At 42.3% G+C, this 19292-nt stretch overlaps 1 protein-coding gene across 3 annotated transcripts in view; it reads right to left on the reverse strand.

The window, feature by feature from the left end:
• Positions 1–19292, reverse strand: part of si:dkey-3d4.3 (uncharacterized) — a 55067-nt gene that overhangs the window by 25639 nt on the left and 10136 nt on the right. For all 3 annotated transcript variants that reach the window (XM_052010894.1, XM_052010911.1, XM_052010903.1), the window contains exon 2: positions 14773–15060. In XM_052010894.1, the coding sequence (XP_051866854.1) occupies positions 14773–14935 (163 nt within the window). In that variant the 5' untranslated portion in view covers positions 14936–15060. The remainder of the gene's footprint in view (positions 1–14772; positions 15061–19292) is intronic.

The raw sequence follows: 19292 nt of genomic DNA on the forward strand, positions 1-19292 counted from the left end.
GAGCAAGGGCTTCTTCAACAACCACCGTTGTCTGAAGATAAGACGTAGACGTAGAGAAACATAGAGAGAGTAAATACGAAATCCAAATGTTCCACGATGGAACCCCAGCGACACTTCAGTGTTTACTTGGTAGTGACTTCCCCGAAAAGCATCCGAATCGTGGTCGTCCACACACATATACCTGTTTCCTTCTACAGGTCAGCAACAAAGTGAACTCCACCGGATTACTTCCAACTTCCATACATGGATTTCAGTGGCAGACACAGTTATTGTTTCTCATCCATCGATAGAGAAAACTAGCAGGCTGGTGTCTCTCTCCCTTCTCTCTCTCTCTCTCCTTCTTCTTCTTCTACCACGTCACTACGTCCTTTATCTTCTATTGACGTAAGCACGCCCCACACACACACATACACACACTCTCTATCTTAAAGGGACTTTCACTGAGTCCGTAACACCTCCCACCTAAAAAAAATCTTTCCCAAGAAAAATTTAACCGCGCATACAGTTAGTAATGTTAATAATTATCATGCTACACAACTACAGACTATCAGATTAGTACAGTTACATGTTTCCCATTTAACATCGGGAAAGACAATCAGCAATCACATTATCTTTGCCTTTAATGTGAGTTATCATGAGATCAAACTCTTGCAAAATTAAACTCCAGTTTAACAGCCTTCTGTTCTTGTTTTTGACTCGGCTCAGAAACACCAATGGGTTATGATCTGTATATACAGTCAATGGTTTCTGAGCGGTGCAAACATATACACTGAAATGTTGCCAGGCTAAAACAAGCGACAGTAATTCTCTCTATGGTGGAATAATTCTTTTGATGCTCATTAAATTTCTTTGAAAAGTAAGCTACCGGATGGTCAATATCATCAAGGTCACCCTTCTGCAACAACACAGCTCCTGCAGCTTCATCACTGGCATCTACTGCTAATGAAAATGGCTTTTCAAAGTCAGGTGATTTGAGCACAGAATGGCAGCAGAAAATGGCTTTCAGCTTCTCAAATGCTTCTTGACAAGAATCTGTCCAAACAAACTTTACTCCCTTCTTCAGAAGATTAGTTAGGGGAAGAGCAATATAAGCAAAATTTTTACAAAATTTTCGATAATATCCAACCATTCCCAAAAATCTTCTAACAGTCCTTGTACCTGTGGGAATAGGGAACTCAGATATTGCTTGAACTTTTGCCTGAACAGGAGCTTGCTTGCTCACAGTCACAGTGGCATGGCCAAATTCACTTTTAGCCAAGTTAACTGTAAGGTTAGCCTTGGAAAGTCTTTCAAACAACCTTTCTAACGCAGAGATGTGATCCTCCCATGTATCATTCCCAGTCACTAAGTCGTCAATGTAGGCATCTGTATGTTTTAACCCATGAATCACCGAATTAATCATTCTTTGAAATGTTGCCGGAGCATTTTTCATTCCAAATGGCAAAACATTGTATTCATACAATCCAGAAGGGGTTACAAAGGCTGAAATCTCCCTTCCTCTATCTGTTAATGGAACACACCAGTACCCTTTTAATAGGTCAATCTTTGTAAGAAATTTTGCCTTTCCCACTCTATCTATGCAATCATCCACCCTAGGAATAGGGTAAGCATCTGACTTTGTTACAGCATTCACTTTCCTGTAATCTGTGCAAAATTTAACAGTTCCATCAGGTTTAGGTACAATAACACAGGGCGAACTCCAATTTGAAGTAGAATGTCTAATAATATCATTTTCCAACATGTATTTTGTTTCCTGATCAACAAGTTTACTTTTTTCCACATTCATTCGATATGGGTGTTGTTTGATTGGTTTTGCATCCCCAACATCAACATCATGGGTAATTATCGATGTTCTGTTTGGAACATCTGGGAACAGATTTTTAAATTTTAAAATTAATTCTCTCATCTGTTGTTTTTGTTTCAAAGTTCTCCATGATATTTTGGTTTTTTAGTTTCGATGGAACAATATTTGGTGTAAATTGGCCTTCCTCAACATCAACATCAGGCATTCTAGAAATAACCTTTACATCATCCACCAAGGCCACAACTGAATCCCTCTCATAATAAGGTTTTAGCATGTTTACATGACAGAGTTGTGTTTTCTTGCGTCTATCTGGTGTTTTGATTATATATGTTAAATCAGTCACTCGAGATTCAATAACATAGGGTCCAGAAAAACGAGATTGCAAGGGATTATTTTGGCTAGGGAAAAATACCAACACCCTTTGTCCCATTGCAAATGTCCTAGGCCGAGCACGTCTATCAAAATATGTCTTCATTCTTATCTGGCTGGTTTTCAAATTCTCTCTTGCTAGCTGGCAGACTCTCTCCAACCGAGTTTTAAATTTTTGGACATAGTCCAGTTCCGCAAGCCATAAGGTGAAACATGAGCAAGGGCTTCTTCTTCTTCTTCAACAACCACCGTCATTACATCCTTTATCTTCTATTGACGTAAGCACGCCCCACACACACATACACACACACTCTCTATCTTAAAGGGACTTTCACTGAGTCCGTAACACCTCTCTTTCGAGACTCTTTCACTAGTGGAAACATCTCAACATCTAGATGAAAAAACAAGAAGATGATGCTGGAGGAACTCAGCAGGCCAGGCAGAATCCGTGGAGTAAAACAGACGGTCAACATTTCAGGTCAGGACCCTTCTTCAGGACTGAAGACAGGAAAAGGGGAAGCCCAACATAATTGGGGGGGGGGTCCATCTGCCTTGTCATGCCCCCTTGGGAGCTTGTATATCTCAATAAGGTCACTTTTCATCCGTCTAAACTCCAAACAAAACAGACGCAGACCCCAGCTTTTCGGGTGTCCTGGTTTACTGTGGTGAATCAACAGATAGGCTGAAGATATCCACTGCTGTGTTGATTTAAGAGGGTATAACCTTACAAAAAACGATTTATTTTTGTCTGACTGTCCTAAAATAATAAGTCTGTACAAAGCTGTCAATGTTGCTCCACCTTTAATAAAGCTTGCACATTCTCAATACTTTTGACAACTATTTCAACCTCACATTCTGCACGTTTTTAATCACCCATAACAGTTGGTTAATTTGACTGTCATACCAGAAGAAAAAATGGACATTCAACCTGTTAGGTCAGCAGAAACATTAATGCTCAGCAGAGCACTCGATAGTTAGAGGGCATAAATTTAAGCTAATTGATAAAAGGATTAGAGAGGAGTTGAAGACTTTTATTTTCCTCCATTCAACAAGTAGTAGCTCATTACCTGAAAGGGTAGTGTTGGCAGAAACTCTTGCCACATTAATAAAAAGCATCTAGATACACAGTCGAAGAGCTGCAACTTACAGGGCTGGAGAGTGATAGAGGGGCATGATAGGGTAGATGTTGAGATGTTTCCACTAGTGAGGGAGTCTCAAATGAGAGGACACTGTTACAAGATAAGCAGGCAATCATTTAAAATGGAGGCGCAAAGAAATTTCTTCACAGAGGGTGGTGAATATCTAGTTAGTGGGATTAACTTCAAGTCCACTTCTGGCTAGCATTCACATGCTGGGCTGAATGGCCAACTTCTTTGTTACAATTGTGTATTGTTCTTTGTAAATCCACTCTTATCCTGATTTTTTTTATATAATGGGAATTATGCAGACAAGATGTGATGGTGTCATATACTCAAAGTTTTGCAAATCCATAGAAAGGAAAAAATAAACTATTCTGTGTTCATACCAACCCATCTCGTCTTCAATATTGCTCAAGGTTATTCATGTAGTCAATTATTTCTGATCTGCTGAGACTGCTGGCGCATAAAAAAAAGTAACAACGATTCTCCCACCAAAAATTATTCACATAAGTTGATGGAATAACTTACTAGGTGATCCACTTTTGGAAGCAAGAACAAAATGAGTTTTCTTCAACACATGGGTGAGTACTCCCTGCTTTTCAAACTGTCTCAGGATATCTTTAACATGAACTTCAAAAGACAAACAGGACCTTGCTTTAATTGCTCACCGAAGTGTTCATCACATTAAATTCATGGCAACAGGGAAGCCAAGCCTTTCTTGGCCTGTTCCATAGTTGGGTTATGGACACCCAGTGAACTTACTGTCTAAGGGTAGTTGGTCTTCCTGCCAGCAGGTGGCCATGTGTATCTGGAGATGGGTGCCACCGGGTCATCCTGACCAAAGTTTACCTACAATGTAAAGCAATCAGCTGACTTCTCACCAGATAAGTCAAGGCTCGGTTCACAATGCCAGCCAAGCACGTGGTGGAATTTGGCTGTGGTACACAGACGATGCTTGCATCTGTGCATGCACAGAGACCAAGTTTCAAACCATCACTGAAGCACATGAGATGTACATTCAATGTCCACAAGATCAACCTGCCCCCACCACATCACACTGCCCTCCAACAATAATGGTTCATGGGGATACCCAGACAAATATCACCACTTCCTGTATCTCATACATTGATGAAGAAATTCACCATCACCTCCAACAGTCAACAGAGCTTTTTGCCCCTCTGTACACATCTGAGACCTGGACCACCAATAGTACGTGTTTCAAGGCGCTGAAAATAAATACCACCAGTGTTGTCTCCGCAAAATCCTCCAAGTTCGCTGCAAGAATAAGCAACCAAACGTCCATGTCCTCTTGTAGGCCAATAACCCCAGATTTAAGGCTTTAATTACACTCAGTCAGCAGGAAACACTGCTCTTATGACTAACACCAGACTGCTGAAACAGACATTCTATTCTGAGCTCTATCCCAGGAAGAAACTACGAGGCAGACAGAAGATCCAAGGATCTACTCAAAGCCTCCTCGAAAAGAATGCAACATCCTCACTGATTCCTTAGAGTCCCAGGCCCAAGACTGCTCAAGTGGAGAAGGAGCATTTGGGAACCTTGAGTTGGTGAATTGGGAATGGAAGATTGCTCTCCACAAAACTACACACCTACCTACCCCAATAGCCACCTCCAGCCCCTTACAATGGAAGGTCCTGCACTTGCTTCAATTGTCTCACAACCCACAAAACTGAAGTCAAGTCATTCTTGATTCCGAGGATCTGTTTCGAGATCCCAAAGAGCAGAGGTTTCACCAGCCACAACGGCCTCAGGATTGACTTGATATGTGCAGTTAAAGGGCATTGTACATTAACAACAGCATTCTAATGGGACAATAGGTTATTCATCACTTTGCAGAAATTGTGCTGTCATGCAATCCTAATGAGGGGAATTACACACAAACAGGAAATTGTCTAAGGACTTACTCCATAGGCAACATGCAACTGTGTGAAGAGAAACAGTCAGCGTTTAAAGACGATGACTTTTCAGTCTTTGACTTGAGAAGTCTGCTGAATCGCACTGGCAGTGCCGAGAAGTTCCAGGTGGAACCACTGGTGTTCAGCCACTCCCAGGAGTGAGTCCTGGGACTGACATGAGCTCTGCTGCATGACCAGGATGTGCTGGACATCCTCTGCCAATCTGTCCTCGTTCATTTGGAAGCCTGGAGATTAGGAGGAAAAGGTTAAGTGGCTTATTTTGATGTTACTAACCATTATTTGGTGTCTTTGTTTAATTTTATTTTACTTCTAAAAGATTATTCCATCCAGTCCACCTTTGCAGTGCATTGTTTTAGGAAGGCTAGTGGTATCATCAAGGATGCCTGTCACCCTGGCCATTCCCTTTTCCCTCTCTACCTTCTGGAAGAAGATACAGGAGCTTGAAAGCCCAGACTTCCAGACTTAAGAACAGCTTCTTCCCCAATGTTATATAGAACATAGAACACTACAGCACAGCCACAATGTTGTGCCGACATTTTATCCTGCCCTAAGATCTATCTAACCCTTCCCTCTCATTTTGCCTCCTATTTTTCTATCATTCGCGTGTCTATCCAAGAGTCTCTTAAATGTCCCTAATGTATCTGCCCCACAACCTCTGCCAGCAGTGTGTTCCATGCACTCACCACTCTCTGTGTAAAAAAAACTTACCCCTGACAGCCCCCTTATACCTTCCTCCAATCACCTTAAAATTATGTCCCCTTGTGTTAGCCAATGTCGCACTGGGAAAAAGTCCCTGATTGTCCACTCGATCTATGCCTCTTATCATCTTGTACACCTCTCAAGTCACCTCTCATCCTCCTTCCCTCCAAAGAGGAAAGCCCTAGCTCGCTCAACCTGTCCCCATAAGACATGCTCTCCATTCCAGGTAGCATCCTGGTAAATCTCCTCTGCACCCTCTCTAAAGCTTCCACATCCTTCCTATAATGAGGTGACCAGAATTGAACACAATGAACCAATCACCTCTTTCACATCCCCTTCCCAGTGGTGCTGCCACATTCTCATTCTCTTAATTCTACCTCTTTCAGTTATTCCACTATTGTCACTTTAGGATTTGTTTTTGCAACCGTTCAGATTGCACTACGACCTTTGCACCATTCTGCTGTTTTGCACTTGTTGTATTTGTTGTTAGTACTTATTACCACGTACACTGCTTACTGTGAGCTTCATGCAAACAAGGAATTTCATTTCACCCTGGTGTATATGACAATGAACTAAAAATGAACTTAATAGTTTTTATTTGTTTAAAAATTAGAGACGTTTATCAACTTATAAAAAAAACTCCTCCCAGTTGACAAGTGACAAAGTCCTGCCCCTACCCTTGAGACATTGTCAGGACATTCTAGGGTGAGGATCTCAGCAGTCGTTGCCTAAATGCTACTGAGGCCTTGCTACACCTCATTCCACCCACTGCATTTAGCCTGGTAAGTGAGAGTGGCTCAGGGCTGCAGATGCCAGGCAGAATCAAGTCCACTTCAGCCCGATGACTGTTTTCTTCTCCACAGATGCTCCACAGTTTCTGATTTTATTTCAAATTTTGAGTATCTGCCATATTTTATTTGTGTTTCAGGACTTAGACCATAAGGCAAAGGAACAGAAGTCGGCCATTCGGCCCATCGAGTCTGCTCCACCATTTTATGATGAGCTGATCCATTCTCCCATTTAGCCCCATATCCCCGCCTTCTCACCATAACCTTTGATGCCCTGGCTACTCAGATACCTATCAATCTCTACCTTAAATACACCCAATGACTTTGCCTCCACAGTCACCCGTGGCAACAAATTCCACAGACTTGGGCAATTAATTGGCATGCTACTATACAGCAACAGGGCATTCAAACTTTTGAAGACAGCAATTTCACCATGGAAGTAATCCTCCCAGAGGAACAGGCAGAGAGTTCAATCCTGGGACTGGCGCCATGCCTCCAATGAGTCATTCCCAGAGGACTGGTGACAAATCATTCTGCCATACGGTGCTGAGTCAGTGTTACCCAGATAAACCAGGAAGGGAAATGGAAATGGGGAGACCCTGTGGAGGTGGTGGAGACCGATACCCCCACAACATTTAACAAGCATCTAGACAAGCACTTGAATCATCAAGGGATACAAGGCTACAGACCAAATGAGGGTAAATGAGACGAGCAATAGATAAGTACAATGGTTGGCACGGACCTGGAGGGCCAAAGGGCCTGTTTCTATGTTGAATGACTCAAATGACAACAGCCAACAACACTACAGGACACAAGCTTGATCAGCTGAATGTTGACCTAAAATAAAACAGTCAAGTGTGCTATAATTGGCTGCCGCGGAACGACAAGATCATCTTCACCACCATTAAACTCAGTACTAGTCACATATAGGAATGTAGAGGATCAGGAAATACTACTGCAGTCCATCTGCCCACTCACCACTGCAAGAATCATCAGATGCCTTATCCCACCATCAAATATTTTTGTGTAGGCATTTACACAGCAGTCTCTTGAAGGCATTCATGCAGCTACGTTAGCTGGCAATCTGTTCCATAACAGAATGTGCTCATTTGTACAGCCAGGCCTGCCTTGGTCTGATACCTGGTGCCACACAAGCCTGTGCATGCTCTTCCACCATCGGAACGATTGTGACGGAGCTCGTGACTCTATCTGGGCTGGCGTGTGATGAGAGGGGCATGGGGATACCCAGTTGAACTGAAAAACAAGGCTTGTCAAAGAGCACATGCCTCCATTAGCCCACTTGGAGAGGAAGTAGACACCAGCAGGTCACACTGCCCGAAGGAAGACCATTAATGGAAACAATTTACTATTATGGTTTACTAGTTTCAAAACAATACAAAAACTTGAGATGGCATGAGAATTTGTACTTCCTTAAGGGGACAGAGCAGGGTAACGGGATGAACAAGATTGTTCCACAGGCAAGCTGATGAGCTAAATGCTCGCCGGAAGCGTGGCAACACTTGCAGGCTGCCCCCAGAGCACTCTACACAAAAGATGCATTTCACTGTGTGTTTCGATGCACGTGTGACTAATAAAGATATTATCTCCTCTGTGTAATAATGGTTCCATAACTAACTTGAGACAGAGTGGAAGAGTAGCTAAGGTACCCCTATTGTCACAACAATCTCAGGAATGACAATACGTCCAGTCAATGCTCAAAATATTGATACCTCACTCACAAGATCACCGGGCTATTTATTCTCCATTACAAACTTCCCCTCACATTCCATAATGCAACTCAGTTGCCGTCTATTCCACCACTAAGGTCATAATGTCTTTTGCATAATATGGTAAACATCACTCAACACACTGCTGCTAGGAGCACCGTACAAATATTCCATCCACTCGAAGAATCACCACCAAGATTTTATTTGAAATATTTCCCATCAGCTGACTGCATGACTTATTTGCCAGAAATCAAAATTAATCCCCTTGCTTGCAGTGTATCTATTTCTCACCTCACGTGCTAGTGAGGTGAGAAATAGATACACAGTGCAGTTCAATACGTGACTAAGGAGCTGGTGAAGGAGGGAGGGCTTCAGATTTATGGATCGTTGGGCTCTCTTCCAGGGCAGGTGGGACCTGTACAAACAAGACGGTTTGCATCTGAACTGGAGGGGAACCAATATCCTCACTGGGAGGTTTGCTGATAGTACTCGGGACGGTTTAAACTAGAGTGGCGGGGGATGGGAAACACAGCAGCAGGGCAGCAGGTGGTAGGGTTGAGGACGAGAAAGATGGTATGAAAAGTAAGACTGAAAGGAAGGACAGCAAAGAGCAGGCTAATGAACATGGTGGGACTGATGGGCTGAAATGTGTTTATGTCAACGCTAGGAGGGTAAGGAGGATGAACTTAGAGCCTGGATCAGTACACGGAAGTACAATGTTGTTGCCATTACAGAGACCCGGTTGCATGAGGGACAGGACTGGCAGCTCAGTGTTCCTGGGTTTCGTTGTTTTAGATGTGATAGAGAAGGGGGTAAAAGAGGTGGAGGGGTTGCTCTACTGATAAGGGAGAATGTCACAGCAGTAGTCAGAGAGGACACACTGGAGGGCTCATCCACAGAGGCAATTTGGGTGGAGCTCCGAAATAAGAAAGGTGCAATTACACTGATGGGGTTATACTATAGGCCCCCCAGAAGCCACCGAGAGGTGGAGGAACTGATATGTAGACAGATTATGGAAAGGTGCAGAAACAACAGGGTTGTCATAGTGGGAGACTTTAACTTCTCCAGTATTGATTGGAATTTCCTTAATGGGGTGGGATTTCTTCAGTGCATCCAAAAGGGGTTCTTGAAATAGTACGTGAAGAGTCCAACTGGAGGAGAGAACATACTGGACCTGGTTTTGGGAAATGAGCCAGGCCAGGTGACAGACCTGAGAGTAGGTGAACATTCTGGGAATAGTGACCACAACTCATTAAGTTTTAAGATAGTTATGTGTAAGGATAAAATCGGATCTTGCGGGAAGGTACTAAATTGGGGGGAGGGCAAATTACAACAGGATAAGACAGGAGCTAAGGGGCATTGATTGGGAGCAGCTGCTGTTGGACAAGTCCACATCTGACATGGGGGGAGTTGTTTAAAGACCAACTGATCCAAGTTCAGGATTGGCATGTTTCTGTAAGGAGGAAGGACAAGGATGGTAAGGTAAGGGAACCTTGGATGACCCTAAAGGTCCTAAATTTAGTCAGGAAGAAAAAGAAAGCATACCTAAGGCTTAGGAAGCTGAAATCAGACTGGCCCTTGTAGAATATAAAGATAGCAGGAAAGTGCTCAAGCAGGTGATTTGGAAGGCCAAAAGAGGCCATAAAATGTCCTTGGTGAGCAGGATCAAGGAGAATCCCAAGGAATGTTATACTAAGAAAGAGGATAATTAAGGAGAGGGTAGGTCCACTCAAGGATAAAAGGAGGGAATTTGTGCTTGGAGTCAGAGCGAGTGGCTGAGGTACTAAATGAGTACTTTGCTTCAGTATTTACCGAGGAGATGGACTTGGAGGATAGTGAAAGCAGAGTGGAGCATGCTAATGTCCTGGGACATTTTGGGATTGAGGAGGAGGTGGTGCTGAGTTTTCTGAAAAGCATTAAAGTGAATAAGTCACCAGGGCCTGATGGCATATATCCCAGTATATTGAAATAAGCATGTGAGGAGATTGCTGGGACTTTGACAAGGATCTTTGTGTCCTCAGTAGCAACAGGTGAGGTCCCAGAGGACTGGAGAGTATCAAATGTTGTTTCTTTGTTCAAGGGAAATAGGGATAATCCAGGTAATTATAGGCCAGCGAGCCTCACGTCAGTGGTAGGGAAGCTATTGGAGAGGATACTGAGGGATAGGATTTATGTACATTTGGAAAGGCATGGCCTGCTTAGGAACAGTCAGCATGGCTTTGTGCAGGGCAGGTCATGTCTCACAGACTTGACTGAGCTTTCTGAGGAGGTGACAAAGGAACTTGATGAGGGTAAGGCAGTGGACATTATCTACATGGACTTTAGTAAGGCATTTGATAAGGTCCCTCATGGTAGGTTGATTCAGAAGATAAAGATGCATGAGATCCAGGGTGAATTGCAAGTTTTTATTCGGAACTGGCTTGCTCATAGATTAGGGGTGGAAGGCTGTTATTCTGGCTGGAGGTCCATGACCAGTGGTGTTCCACAAGGGTCGGTGCTGGGACCTCTGTCGTTTGAGATGTACATCAATGATTTGGACCAAAATGTACATGGGTGGATTAACAAGTTTGCAGATGACACCAAGATTGGTGGAGTTGTGGAGAGTGTAAAGGACTATCAAAGAATACAGCAGGATATAGATTAGTTACAGGTATGGGCAGAGAAGTGGCAGATGGAGTTTAATCCGGGCAAGTGTGAGGTGTTGCATTTTGGGAGGTCAAATGAAAGGAGAAAGTATACAATTAATGGTAGGCCCCTTAATATTGAGGTACACAGGGATCTTGGAATCCAGGTCCATAATTCACTGAAAATGGCTACACAAGTGCATGAGGTGGTAAAGAAGGCATATGGCATGCTTGCCTTCATTGGTAGGGGTGATGAGTATAAGAGTAAGGAAGTCATGCTGCAGCTATACAACACTTTAGTCAGACTGCACTTGGGAGTATTGCATGCAGTTCTGGTCGCCCCATTATAGGAAGGATGTGGAGGCTGTGGAGAGGGTGCAGAAGAGGCCTCCTCTACTGCCAAGTTGAGGCCAGATGCAGATTAGAGGAACAGCACCTTAAGTTTCACCTTGGTAGTCTCCAACCTGACGGCATGAACATCAATTTTTCCTACTTCCGGTAACCATCCCCCTTTGTTCCCCCCCACCATCCCACTGGCCCCATTACCACTTCTCTTTCCCCTCCCCGCACTCTCGATCTGTCCATCACCCACACATTCCTCCCTCTGGCTCCCCTCCTTCCTTTTATTCCATGGTCCACTGTCCAGTCCTATCAAATTCCATCTCCTTCAGCCCTTTGTCACTTCTACCTATCACCTCTGAGCTTCTTACATCATTCCCACTCCCCACCTGCCTATCTTCTCACCCCCCCCCCAACAAGGATCCACCTATCACCCACCAGTTCTTGCTCCACCCCTCCCCCACCCTTTTATACTCTCAATCTCCCCTCTCTTTCCAGCCCTGAAGAAGGGTCTCAACCCGAGATGTCAACTGTCCATTGCCCTCCATAGATGCTGCCTGATCCACTGAATTCTTCCAGCATTTTGTGTGTTGTTACCAGGAAGCTGACTGGATTAGAGGGTGCGAGCTATAAGGGAAGGTTGGATGAACTTAGGTTGTTCTCCCTAGAGCGTCAGAGGCTGAGGGGATACCTGATAGAGGTTTTAAAATTATGGGAGGCATAGATAGGGTAAACAGTTGGAATGTTTTCCCCAGGATAGAAATGTCAAACACCAGAGAAACATGCTTTTAAGATTGGGGGGGGGGTGGTGGAGGGAGGTTAAAGGCAACGCGAGGGGCAAGTTTTTTTTAGATATGCAGAGAGTGGCAGGTGCCTGGAATGAGTTACCAGCATAGTAGTGGAACCAGGCAGTTTGGTGGCTTTTACATAGCCACATGAATATGAAGGGAATGGAGAGATATGGATGATCAACAGGAGGAAGGCACTTAGTACAAATTGGCATCAAGATCAGCACAACATCATGGGCTGAATGGCCTGACAGTGCTGTACTGTTCTATGTATCTTATTAAAACACAACATTCAGTTGCATTGCTAATTATCTTTCATTATTCTCAAGACTATTTCTTTCTCTGCATTAAATTGCATTCACCATATTATCCATTTAGGAACTTCCATATTTATTACGTTTTTATTGTTATAATTGTTTGCAGTCCCTCCCTGTTTGGTATCAAGTCCTCTTCCTTACCAGTAGACAAATAATTGATCCACAACGTATCTCAATCCCCTTTAAGATCCTCTCTTTTAGTCCACCTTTGATCATATTGTTAAGTATTCCATTCACAAAACTCCAAGAGCACAACATTTCTCTTCTATAGGCATGCACATTTATATTACCCAAGGCAGTGTGGTTCATTACTCTTCATTCAGGTCACCCTCCAGTACTTCCTTCCCAATGTGATTCCCTGGGTCATCCCTTTAACCCCTTTGGTCGGTGATGCCCTTTTCTCAGGAAGAGTCTCTGTTTCCATGGACTTTCCACAGTATGCAGAATTTCATTAGAGTCTTCCTCGAAGACCATAATGTACAATCCATTTGCAGATTGTGTCAAATGTGTCCAGAATTTGTTAAATGTAATGCATTTACTGATGTTAAATCAGTACTTTTTTTTTCAAAAACAATTGTGGGTATTTAAGAACCATTAGCCATGCTCGCTCATAGTAATTGGAGGGCTTCACCTCTTGCTGTCACATCTGTTTACTTAAATGTGCTCGAGTTAGGGAATTTAGAAACCTAAAACTAGTGTACCAAAACAATGCGTTCTGAATCTGATCAAGAGTTAAGATCAACCTGATAGTCACACAGCATGGAAACAGGCCCTTTGGCCCAAATCGACCATTCTGCCCAAGATGCCCATCTAAGCTAGTCCCATTTGCCTGCATTTGACACATATCCCTCTAAACCTTTCCTATCAGTGTACCTGTCGCTGTATCTTATGTTATTATTGTACCTACCTCTGGCAGCTCTTCCAAATACACACCAACCTCTGCGTGAGGAAGTTGCCCCTCAGGTCTTTTTTTTCCCCACATCTTTCCCCTCCCACCAATGCCCTCCAGTTCTTGATTCCCTTTCCCTGGGAAAAAGTTGGTACGCATTCTCCCTACCTATGCTGCTCATGATTTTATACACTTCTGCAAGGTCACCCTTTAGTCGCCTATGCTCCAAGGAATAAAGTCCTACACTGCCCAACCTCTCCTTTAATCCCTCAAGTCCTGGCAACATTCTTGTAAATCTTCACTGACTTGTTGCTTTTTAAATCCCAATTTATTTGATAATACCTTCCACACTCAAGCCACTAATTGGATGAGGTTGCCTCCCAAATGATCTGCAAAATTTGATTAAAGATCAGATGTGAATGTGGCAAATTAAACTCCATACATTTCCGGTGCTGCTGACTTATGCAAAGCGTGAAATCCATAGGGACTGAGAAGAAGCATTTTAATGACTTAATGATGTTAACATCTCGGGTGTTTGTTCAAATCTTTACAAGAAGAAATAAGAATGGAAAATATCTAGGAAAAATTTTGGAATTGTGGAACATTAGGTCTGGTGCCAAGAAAGGGCAAACTTCTTTGATGTGTGAATAAAACTTCAGATCCCATTAAGTACCTCCTTGCAAGAACACCAAATAGGCTTTGAAAATTAAAATGTTTATATATTTTTTTGTTGTGTATTTGTGTTAAAACATACAGATTCTCCTCCTCCCCCATTTTGCACTTCTCCCCTCCTCCAACCTCATTTTTCATTGTTTAATCATGAATGCCAATGTTACCCAGCAACTTTCCAATCTCATCAGGAAAGCACTTAAGAGAGCAAATCATCAAGTAGTTTTAAAATTCACCTTCCTTTAGCTCAGCCACATCCCACACCACGCTTGGAATTCAATCTCCAGCAGTTTCATATTTCACTCGACTAGCTCTGCCAACTTCCCACTTGTGAACCTATTTATCTCACAGCACTCTGCCCACCACTTCAATATTAGACACCCATATTTACTCGTGAGAGACAATTAGGTTACAGTTAATGCTGATTTGGTAGTATCTATACTATAATTTAACGTTCATCAAATCTGCCAACCTTACCCAGTGTGAATTCTGCACAAGTCAAGATCTATATCTGTGATTGATTCTTAACTGCTCTCTGAGGTGGCTGAGTGAGCCACTCTGTTCAGGTTGCAGTTGAAGATAATTAACAGCAGCTTGGCCAGCAATATCTGCATGCCATGAATGAATAAATATGTCGAATAACTATAAAGTAAAATTAAATATCTAATAAACACACATCTTACCAATACTGTATCTCCAAAAATCCTTCAGCCCACTTTGCCTTCGACCACCATAGAGATAAATATGTCCTTTGTAGATGCAACAACCGTGCTTATACCGTTCCACTGGAGCTGCTTTTGTCTGGGAGAGCTGTCTCCATACGGGTTGGCCAAATCCCTTATACATAACGTTCCTGTCGCAACCAGACTATTCACTTATGAATGTCAAAAATGGAACAATCATGTTGGCTTCCATAGAACGCAGAACTGCTATGTCAGTTGGAATGCTCTGGATGAGCACCAGAGAATGATCTAGAAATAAAGCAGAAAGTTATTAATTTTTAACATCAGGTTGCATAAAGCATCAAAATAATTCACAAGTCTTCAATGTGAATGTTTGAAAAAATTCAGGACCAAACTCAGAGCTGATGAATTTTGTATTTCACTTCAATCTTGTGCCAAGATTTTTTCTTTGCAATCTCAATAAAATATTTTAAAGACAAACTTTCTACATTCTGACAGCTAATGGTTTCTTAGGCAAAATTTAAAATATCATTGTTAATATTAACAGGTACAGAGAGAAGCCTTTTGAAAGGACCTAACATCTAACTTTTAATACTGCCCAACATCTCCCATCCCTTCCCCACCACTGACCTCTCTCTTTGAACCTGCAACATGAATTTGATTAGAAAATGAGTCAAAAGGAGGCTGTTTGCCTACTTGACCAGCTCTTTCACTTGCAATGATAGATGCTTACCATATGAAGAGAACATAAGTACACTGTTCAGATTCAATGGTAAAATTTATCTTAAATGGTAAAATTCATTAAAAATTAGGAAAATTACTTAAAAGCAGAGGAAAGTTACTGATTTTAAGCATATTTTAAAAAGGAGGAAAAAAAAATCAATTCAACAGAAATGAATCTCATTATAAAACTTAACAGTGATGGAATTTGATTCTATATTAAAACTGTGCTGGACAATCCCAAATAATGTCTACCATCTTCATAATTTGGAAGATACCTTTATCTTTTAGATACAGTGTTTAATTCAAGATATTGTCCTAGTATTTTCTTTCCAGCTTCCGGAATGCTTTACACCCATGTTTTATTACTTGACTTTTGACTTTAATGGGGAAAAGATGAATATATTTTCAATTCATTCAGCTCAGAGATAGATGAGATCAGCTTGCGGTAACATCCCTCCAACTCTTACTGTACTTTTAAGGGATAACACTACATCGCAAGGAGGGAACCGTAGCTGCAAATCCTGCAAACACCATTACCCGACTCCTGTTCTTATTTGTAACAGATAATGTCAGCTTTCTGAAAAACAATGATACTATTAAAAAGAAACTGCATTTTTGAGATTTGATAGATATGTGCAGGTTCATGACCAATTTAAACAAGATAAACAGAGGGAAGCACTTTCTAGCAGCACCTATATCCAGCACACCTACAATTCTGAGCAACTAAATTAACCGTCTTAAACCTTCCTGTACTTTAGCTGTACAAAATGGTGTTGAACTCTTACTCCAGCATTTTATAATTCATTCACAGAATGCAGGTATAGCTGATAATGCCAGGGTCACCAGCCTCCCCTCCTTGGACTCTGTCTTTACCTCTCATTGTCTTGGTGAAGCAGCCAGCATAATCAAAGACCCCACCCACCTAGGACATTCTCTCTTCTCTCCTCTTCCTTCGGGTAGAAGATACAAGAGCCTGAGGGCACGTACCACCAGGCTTAAGGACAGCTTCTACCCCACTGTGATAAGACTATTGAACGGTTCCTTTGTACAATGAGATGGACTATGTCCTCACGATCTACCTTGTTGTGACCTTGCACCTTATCGCACTGCACTTTCTCTGTAGCTGTGACACTTTACTCCGTACTATTATTGTTTTTACCTGTACTACCTCAATACACTCTGTACTAACTCAATATAACTGCACTGTGTAATGAATTGACCTGTACAATCGGTTTGTAAGACAAGCTTTTTTCACTGTACCTCGGTACAAGTGACAATAATAAATACCAATACCAAGTAGGGGCCAATAAGGGTCAACCTCACTGGTGGGTCTAAGGTCACAATTAGGCCAGACCAGACAAGGATGGCAAATTTCTTCCACGACCGACATGAATTGTGGTGACAATCTCATGATTACTATTACTGATGCTAGCTCCTTATTCCAGACTTAATTAGCTGAATTTAAACTCCCCAGGTACTATGGCAGAACATGAACTCATCTCAGGATCAGCAGTCCAGGTTAACAGCCCAGACAACAAAACTAACAGTCCAGGCTTTTGGACACTTGTCCTATAACTTAACTACCATGATATTGCACTCTCACTGGTTACAGAGATAAATTCTAAAACAAATGCAGGTTCATGTCCGATGTTCTTATTTACAGTCCCCACAGAGTCAGAGCTGAGCTGCCAACTTTAAGAGGTAAAGTTAGGAAACACTTCTACAAACAGATGGAGGTAAAAGTCCAGAACTCACTTTGCACACTGCAGTCAAAACTGGTTAAATCAATAATTTTAAATAGAACATAGAACACTACAGCACAGTACAGGCCCTTCGGCCCACAATGTTGTACTGAAATTTTATCCTGCTCTAAGATCTATCTAACCCTTCCCTCCCACATAGACACATGAATGATAGAAAAATCTGGGGCTATCTAAGAGTCTCTTAAATGTCCCTAACATATCTGCCCCCACAACCTCTGCAGGCAGTGCATTCCACGCGCCCACCACTCTCTGTGTAAAAAAAACTTACCCCTGACATCCCCTTATACCTTCCTCCAATTACCTTAAAATTATGTCCCCTTGTGTTAGCCATTGTCACACTGGGAATGTCTCTGACTGTCTTCTCGATCTATGCCTCTTATCACCTTGTACACCTCTATCAAGTCACCTCTCATCCTCCTTCTCTCCAAAGAGAAAAGCCCTAGCTCACTCAGCCTATCCTCATAAGCCATGCTCTCCAATCCAGGCAGCATCCTGGTAAATCTCCTCTGCACCCTCTCGAAAGCTTCCACATCCTTTCTATAATGAGGCGACCAGAATAATTTTAATGTATTTTAGATAAATTTTACCCAAACTGGGATACGAGGAAAATTTCTGGTGTTGGGTCAAAGAATGGCAGAGCAGGCTCAAAAAGTTAAACAACCTTCGCCTGTTCCTAGATTTAGTGTCAATAGAGATAAATATTCCAAATGTGAATGTACACTAACCAATTCAACTCTGAGAATGATCTTTAGGGTGCTGTCAGAAACTGAACAGGGGTTAGTGGCCATTCACATTTCAATCAGGAAGGGCAGTTGCCACTTTTTTTTTGAGAACTGGGCAATTATCCCCAGTATCCTGGGCAGTATTCATCTCTTAATAAAAAAAATCAATAGAACAGATTATTTGACCATTGTTACATTGCTGCTTACAGAAGCTTGCTGTGAACAAATTATCTGTAGCATTTTTAAATGTCATGACAATACGGTTGTTGCATAAGTGTCACTGTGGACATGCTGAGGTCATAAAAGACACTACAGAAATATCAATCTTTCCATCATTTAAAAAAAAAGTGATATTTAGATTGGAGGAAAAGCAACCAGTTCAAAAATCTCAGTACAGCAGAAATGGCAAAAGAAGTGATAAATGATTGCAGTGTGAGTACTCTAATACTGAAACAGAAAATCCTGCACCCATGATTTTGTTCGACCTGCAGGAATCTCTTGAACCATTAATCGCAGGAACAGATGCATTCCCACCGTCACATTCCCAACCAAAAGGCCAAGTCTGTGATAATTCGTAAGTTCCAATGTTTTTTGTTGCAGTTATTAATCAAAGCAGATCAACATTTTATAACAAACAGTCTGCAGGAGGAATTCAGTGGGTCGAGTAGCAACTGTCAGGGGAGGGGAGGTGGTGGCGGAAGAAATTTTTGACATCTTGGGTCAAAACCCTGCATCGGAATGTCCTTCATCTGTCCCGATGAAGGGGTTTGACCCGAAACGTCGACAATTCCTTTCCTCTAACAGATGTTGCTTGACCCGCTGAGTTCCTCCAGTACGCTGTTTGTTGCTCCAGATTCCAGCACCTGCAGTCTCTCGAGTCTCCTATTTACATTTTACACATTCTACAAGCAAACTATTTTCAGCAACATGACACTGGGGATTATTTTTCAGCCCTCAACATTGGATTTGCCAATCCGTGTCGATTAACAGCATTCACATCTGCAGCATTTTGCAGAACTCATCTGTAAAAATCTGGTGCCTGCCACTCTCCCCTTACAGCCCACCCCTAACCACTCTGGTTTAGGAGCTGTGTTTAGATGAACAGACTTTGGATTGATTTCGAAGCTGGCAAATGGTGCCAAATTCACGTTACCCATCAAGCAGTAGAAAGTCAAGATAGCCTTCTGGCCATTTCGGTGAGATCTGTGTTAGGATAGAGTCTGGCATCCCAGGCATGATGGAGGTGGCGATGAGCCAAGAGTGGGAATGTCTGCTGCCAATCCTTTTAAACTGCCACATACCCAACCTTTCA

Source organism: Pristis pectinata, chromosome 1 (genome assembly GCF_009764475.1).
Source record: "Pristis pectinata isolate sPriPec2 chromosome 1, sPriPec2.1.pri, whole genome shotgun sequence".
Classification (NCBI taxonomy): domain Eukaryota; kingdom Metazoa; phylum Chordata; class Chondrichthyes; order Rhinopristiformes; family Pristidae; genus Pristis; species Pristis pectinata.